The sequence below is a fragment of the Teleopsis dalmanni genome, chromosome X (assembly GCF_002237135.1).
Source record: "Teleopsis dalmanni isolate 2A chromosome X, ASM223713v2, whole genome shotgun sequence".
NCBI classification, from domain to species: Eukaryota; Metazoa; Arthropoda; class Insecta; order Diptera; family Diopsidae; genus Teleopsis; species Teleopsis dalmanni.
The window spans coordinates 98,126,519-98,134,546 of NC_051848.1; the positions used below are offsets into that span (position 1 = coordinate 98,126,519).

At 21.0% G+C, this 8,028-nt stretch overlaps 1 protein-coding gene across 1 annotated transcript; it reads left to right on the plus strand.

Moving 5' to 3' along the window:
• Positions 1–2,727: 2,727 nt before the first annotated feature.
• LOC119687679 (NADH-ubiquinone oxidoreductase chain 5-like) lies at positions 2,728–3,903 on the plus strand (the record flags this gene model as incomplete). Its single annotated transcript, XM_038102092.1, is given in 2 exon segments — positions 2,728–3,421; positions 3,424–3,903. Coding segments are annotated over 2 exon segments (1,146 nt in total), but the record flags the coding sequence as incomplete, so codon positions are not given.
• Positions 3,904–8,028: the final 4,125 nt, after the last annotated feature.

Below are 8,028 nucleotides of genomic sequence, written 5' to 3' on the forward strand. Positions count from 1 at the left end.
ATTAGCATGAAGAGTTCGTAATAGTCATCCATAATTTACATCTCGACAGATATGTCTAATTCTGTTAAAAGCTATATTAATATCTGCTGTGTAATGTATAGCTAAAAATAATCCAGTTAAAATTTGAATGATTAAACATAATCCTAAAAGAGATCCAAAATTTCATCAAGAAGAGATATTAATTGGAGTTGGTAAATCAACTAGGGAATTATTTATAATTTTGAAAAGTGGATGTTTAATTCGTATTGGTTTATTCATTTATTTTATAAATCGAATTGGTCCAAAAAATATATTAGTAATTTTTACAATTGCAATTAAAGTAATTAAAAGATAATTTATTAAAAAAATTGTTATAAAATTGGTAGGATAATTATAAAGTTTAGTTAAAATATATGAATTTTCTTTAATTAAAATTTTTAAATTAATTAATAATATTGATTCATTATTTGTAAATATATCTATATTAATATAATTGTAAAAAATAATCCATAAAAATAAAATTCTTGTAATTAGTGAAATTGTTCATATTAATATTTTAATTGAAAATGAAAATATTTCATTTGAAGCAATTGCTGTTACATAAATAAATAAAACTAATATTCCTCCTAAAAAAATTAAAAATAAAATATAGGCAAATCAGAATGTTTTTGAAATTATTGATACTGAGATTATTGAAACTAAAATAGTCTGAATTAATAATATTAATCCAATAGATAATGGGTGATTTAAAAATAAAAATGTAATACTTGAAATTAGTATTATAGATAAAATTAATATATGTAAGATTTCAAGAAATAGTTTAATTAAAATATAAATTTTGGGAATTTATGATAAAGAATTATTTCTTTTTTCTTGAGAGTTTTAAAAGATTATTCTTATTTTTGATTTACAAGACCAATGTTTTTATTAAACTATTAAAACTAAAAAATGATAATTTATTTTTGATTATTTTGTTGTGTAATAGTATTAATAGGGATTTTTTCTTTTATTTTTAATCGAAAGCATTTATTATCTATATTATTAAGTTTAGAATTTATTGTTTTAATAATTTATTTTTTATTATATAGTTATATAAATATAATAGATTATAGAAATTATTTTATAATAATATATCTAACATTTAGAGTTTGTGAAGGAGCTTTAGGAATTTCTATTTTAGTTTCTATAATTCGTACTCATGGAAATGATTATTTTCAATCATTTAGAATTTTATAAATGTTAAAATTTATTTTTTTTATTTTATTTTTGGTTCCTATTTGTTTTTTAAATAGTATATTTTGAATGGTTCAAAATATATTATTTTTTATTAGTTTTATTTTTATTTTATCTAATATTTATATAAATTATTTTATAAGTATTTCTTATTTTTTAGGATGTGATATAATTTCTTATGGATTAATTTTATTAAGATTTTGAATTTGTGCATTAATATTAATAGCAAGTGAAAAAATTCAAAAATTTAAAAATTATAATAATTTATTTTTAGTGAATGTAATTTTTATATTATTTTTTTATTTTTAACTTTTTCTAGAATAAATATTTTTGCTTTTTACTTATTTTTTGAAGGGAGTTTAATTCCAACTTTATTATTAATTTTAGGGTGAGGGTATCAACCTGAGCGTTTACAAGCTGGAATTTATTTATTGTTTTATACTTTATTTGTATCTTTACCTATATTAATTGGAATTTTTTATTTATATGAAAAATTAGGAAATTTAAATTTTTATTTTTTAAGTAATTATATGTTTAATTATGAATTATTATATTTTTCGATAATTTTAGCTTTTTTGGTTAAAATGCCTATATTTTTGGTACATTTATGATTACCTAAAGCTCATGTTGAAGCTCCAATTTCTGGTTCAATAATTTTAGCTGGAATTATATTGAAATTAGGAGGATATGGACTTTTACGAGTATTTTCATTTATTTCATTTGTTTGTTTAAAATTTAATTATTTTTTCATTAGAATTTCTTTAATTGGAGGAATTTTAATTAGATTAAATTGTTTACGTCAAGTTGATATAAAGTCATTAATTGCTTATTCTTCTGTTGCTCATATAGGGATTGTTTTAGCAGGAATTATAAATTTAAGAAATTGAGGAATTTGTGGAGGGTATAGATTAATAATTGGTCATGGATTATGTTCTTCAGGTTTATTTTGTTTAGCTAATATTAGATATGAGCGATTAGGTAGACGAAGATTATTAATTAATAAAGGGTTATTAAATTTTATACCTTCTTTAACTTTATGATGATTTTTATTAAGATCTGGAAATATAGCTGCTCCTCCTACATTAAATTTATTAGGAGAAATTTCTTTAATAAATAGAATTGTAAGTTGATCTTGATATTCAATGATTACTTTATCATTTTTATCTTTTTTTAGAGCAGCATATACTTTATATTTGTATTCTTATAGACAACATGGAAAAATTTATTCAGGGGTTTATTCTTTTAGAATAAATAACATACGAGAATTTTTATTACTATTATTACACTGAGTTCCTTTAAATTTATTGATTATAAAAAGTGAAATAATTTTTTTTGATTATATTTAAATAGTTTAATTAAAACATTGATTTGTGGTGTCAAAAATATAAAATTTTATTTTAAATTGTGAAAAATTTATCTTTATGTAGAATAAGATTTTGATTATTAATTAATTTAAGAATTATTTCTTTTATTTTTGGTTTAATATTTATTAATCATGATTATTCAATTTTTTTAGAATGAGAATTAATTTCTTTAAATAGAATTAGAATTGTAATAACTTTTTTATTTGATTGAATAAGATTAATTTTTATATCTTTTGTATTATTAATTTCGTCTTTAGTAATTTATTATAGAAAAGAATATATAGCAGGAGATATAAATATTAATCGATTTATTTTATTAGTTTTGTTATTTGTTATATCAATAATATTTTTAATTATTTCTCCAAATTTAATTAGAATTTTATTAGGATGAGATGGTTTAGGATTAGTGTCTTATTTATTAGTAATTTATTTTCAAAATGTAAAATCTTATAATGCAGGGATATTAACTGTTTTATCAAATCGTATTGGAGATGTTGCTTTATTATTAGCAATTGCTTGAATATTAAATTATGGATCTCGAAATTACATTTTTTTATTAAAATTTAATATTTCAGATATAAATATATTGATTATTGGGATATTAATTGTATTAGCGGCAATAACTAAAAGAGCTCAAATTCCATTTTCAGCTTGATTACCTGCAGCAATAGCAGCCCCTACTCCTGTATCAGCTTTGGTACATTCATCTACTCTTGTTACTGCTGGAGTTTATTTATTAATCCGGTTTAATTTATTAATTGGAGACACAATTATAGGACAAAGATTGTTATTAATTTCAGGATTGACAATATTTATATCAGCGTTAGGAGCTAATTTTGAATTTGATTTAAAAAAATTATTGCATTATCTACTTTAAGTCAATTGGGGTTAATAATGAGAATTTTATCTATAGGATTTTATAAATTAGCTTTTTTCCATTTATTAACTCATGCTTTATTTAAAGCATTATTATTTATGTGTGCTGGGGCTATTATTCATAATATAAATAATTTACAAGACATTCGTTTAATAGGAGGATTAAGAAGTTATATACCTTTTACATGTAGATATTTTAATATTGCTAATTTAGCTTTATGTGGAATACCTTTTTTGGCTGGATTTTATTCTAAAGATATAATTTTAGAAATTGTATCATTGAATTATATTAATATATTTTCTTTTTTTCTATTTTTCTTTTCTACAGGGTTAACAGTTAGATACTCAATTCGTTTAGTTTATTATTCATTAGTTGGAAATTTTAATTTTTATAGATTAAATTTATTAAGAGATAATAGTTGAATTATATTAAAAGGGATATCTGGTTTATTATTTATAAGAATTATTGGGGGAGGATTTTTAAATTGGTTGTTATTTGGTACTCCTTCAATAATTTGTTTACCTTTTTTATTAAAAATATTAACTTTAATTGTGTGTATTTTAGGAGGATTAATAGGGTATTATATTTCAAAAATTTCTTTATATTTTTTCAATAAATCTTTACAAAATTATTTTATTTCTTTATTTTTTGGTTCAATGTGATTTATACCTAATATTGTTACATATGGGTTAATTTTTAATTTTTTATTTTTAGGTAAAAAGTTATATAAAAGTTTTGATCAGGGTTGATCTGAATTTTTTGGAGGATTTTATTTATATAAAAATTTATTAGGTTATTCAAAATTTAACCAAATTTTGCAAAATAATAGTTTAATTATAATATTAATAAGTTTATTTTTTTTAGTATTAATATTTTTTGTTGTTTGGTATTTAAATAGCTTATAATTAGAGTATTACGTTGAAGTTGTAAGGGAGATTTATATTATCTTTAAATATTTAATGAATTAAAATTAGTAATTTATAAATAAAAATATTTATTTTTACAATGAAAATGTAATGTTTTTGTTAAACTAATAAATAAATATAGAAATATAAATGGAATTTAACCATTAAAAATAAAAGTTAACAACTTTTTTTTGTTCATCATATTTCTTTAATTGGAATTTTATTCAATTTTATTATTAACAGTAATAAACCTCTATTTTGGTTTCAATTAATATTAAGAATAAGGGTAATTTACCTAATTTTTAGGTCGAAACTAAATGTGATGTATCACTTCATATTCTTTATAAGATAGATTACATAAAATAATATTTTTTGAATGCAAATCAAATGTTAAATTTAACTACAATCCTTAAATAATTTTTTTATTTAATTAGATCAATTTAATATACCTTGATTTCATTCATGATATACTCCAATTAATAGAATAATTAAAAAAATAATTGAAGTTATTCTTCATATAAATAAATTTAAAAAATTTAAAATTATAATCATAGGTAAAATTAATGCAATTTCAACATCGAAAATTAAAAAATAATTGTAATTAAAAAAAATGAACTGAAAATGGAATTCGTGAAGAAGATTTTGGATCGAATCCACATTCAAAAGGGGAATTTTTTTCTCGATCATTAAGTATTTTTTTTGATAAAATTGAGGCTAAAAATATTACAACAGAACAAATTGTGAAAATAATTATTGCTATAACTGTTAATAATAAAATTATCTAATCTATAGTTTTATAGACTTTATGATTGGAAGTCATATATACTTTTTATATTATTTAGATAAATAATAAATTTAATTATCCTCCTCATCAGTAAATAGAAATATAAAGAAATAATCAAACAATATCAACAAAATGTCAGTATCAAGCAGCTGCTTCAAGTCCAAAATGATGATTTTTAGAAAAATGATGATTTAAATGACGAATTAAACAAATTAATAAAAAAGTTGTTCCAATTAAAACGTGAATTCCATGAAATCCTGTTGCTATAAAAAATGTTGATCCATAGATAGAATCAGCAATTGTAAATGGTGCTTCGATATATTCATAAGCTTGTAAAATTGTAAAATAAATTCCTAATAAAATAGTAAAAAATAATCCCTGAGAAGTTTGTGAATGGTTATTTTCTATTAATCTATGATGAGCTCATGTTACAGTAACTCCTGAAGCTAATAAAATAGCTGTATTTAATAATGGGATTTGAAATGGGTTAAAAGGGGAAATTCCTATAGGTGGTCATGAAGCTCCTAATTCAATAGTTGGAGATAAACTTCTATGAAAAAAAGCTCAAAAAAAGGAAACAAAAAATAAAACTTCAGATAAAATAAATAAAATTATTTCTCATCGTAATCCTGTTGTTACTATAAATGTGTGTAAGCCTTGATATGTTCCTTCTCGGCAGACATCTCGTCATCATTGATAAACAGTAATAATAATAATAATGTTTCCTAAAATAAATAATGATATATTATATTGATGGAATCATTTAATTATTCCTGAAACAATTGTTATTGCACCAATTGCACCTGTTAAAGGTCAAGGGCTATAATCTACTAAATGAAATGGATGATTTGAATGAGTTGACATTAATTTACTTCTCTGGAATAAAGTGTTCTTAATACTGCAAATACATAAGATTGAATAATAGCTACAGCAGATTCTAAAAGTAGTAATAAAATTTGTCTAAATAATAAAATTGATAAAACTAATGAAGTTAAGGATGGACCTGTATTACCCAATAAAGTTAATAATAAATGTCCTGCAATTATATTAGCAGTTAATCGAACTGTTAAAGTTCCTGGTCGAATAATATTTCTAATTGTTTCAATACAAACTATAAATGGTATTAAAATTGCGGGAGTTCCTTGAGGGACTAAATGAGCAAATATATGTTGAGTATGATTAAGTCAACCATAAATTATAAATGAAATTCATAATGTTAAAGATAAGGATAAAGTTAATGTTAAATGACTAGTTCTAGTAAAAATATAAGGAAATAATCCTATAAAATTATTAAATAAAATTATTGTAAATAAAGAAATAAAAATTAATGTAGATCCATTTTTTCCTGTAGGACCTAATAATGTTTTAAATTCTTTATGAAGAGTTAATAAAATATTATTTCATAGGATATTGTAACGAGAAGGAATTAATCAATAAATTATTGGAATTATAACAATTCCTAAAAAAGTTCTAATTCAATTAATAGAAAAACTAAAAATACTTGAAGAAGGGTCAAAAACAGAAAATAAATTTGTTATCATTTTCAATTAAATATTTTTGTTGTTATTTTATAACTTAATGATTTTGGTGAGGTAGGCAATATATAATAATAATTTATTATATTAAAAATAATAAAAATTATAAAAAATAAAAAAAATAAACTTAATCAATTAATAGGAGCTATTTGTGGAATTAAAAAATATTAATTGGTTAATAATTTTAGTTTGACATACTAATGTTATTTATTTAAATAATTTTTTCATTAGAAGTAATTGCTAATTTACTATAAAATGGTTTAAGAGACCAGTACTTGCTTTCAGTCATCTAATGAATTAGAATAATTTATGATTCATTTAATAAAAAAATTAGTTGGGATACTTTCAATTACAATAGGTATAAATCTATGATTAGCTCCACAAATTTCAGAACATTGTCCATAAAATAGCCCAGAACGATTTATAAAAAAATTAGTTTGATTTAAACGACCTGGTGTCCCATCAACTTTTACACCAAAAGCTGGAATTGTTTAAGAATGAATTACATCTGCAGCAGTTACTAGGATTCGAATTTGAGAATTTATAGGTAGAATAACTCGGTTATCTACATTTAATAGTCGAAAATTATTAATATTTAATTCATTTGTTGGGATTATATAAGAGTCAAATTCAATATTTATAAAATCAGAATATTCATATGATCAATATCATTGGTGACCAATTGTTTTTAATGTAACTAAAGGTTCATTAATTTCATCTAATAGGTATAATAATCGTAAAGAAGGAAAAGCAATAAATAACAAAATAATAGCAGGTAAAATAGTTCAAATAATTTCAATAGTTTGTCCATGTAATAAATTTCGATTAGTATAATTATTAAAAAATAATATAAATATTAAATAACCAACTAAGATAGTAATTATAACTAAAATTATTAAAGTATGATCATGAAAAAAAGTTAATTGTTCTATTAAGGGTGAAGCTCTATTTTGAAGGTTTAAGTTTGATCATGTTGAAATTTCTAATAAAAGTAAAATACTTTATATATGAAGCTTAAATCCATTGCTTAAATCTGCCATATTAGAAATTAGTTAATAATGGTAACTCTGAATATCTATGTTCAGCAGGAGGAGAGTTTTGAAATCATTCAATTGAAGAATTTAATTGAATTGAATAAATTATTTGTCGATTTATAATTATGCTTTCTCAAATAATGTATAGGAATAAAATAATTCTTAGTAATGAAATTGTAGACCCAATTGTTGAAATAATATTTCATATAGTGTAAGCATCTGGATAATCTGAGTATCGTCGAGGTATACCAGCTAATCCTAAAAAATGTTGTGGAAAAAAAGTTAAATTTACTCCAACAAATTACATCATATTCAAG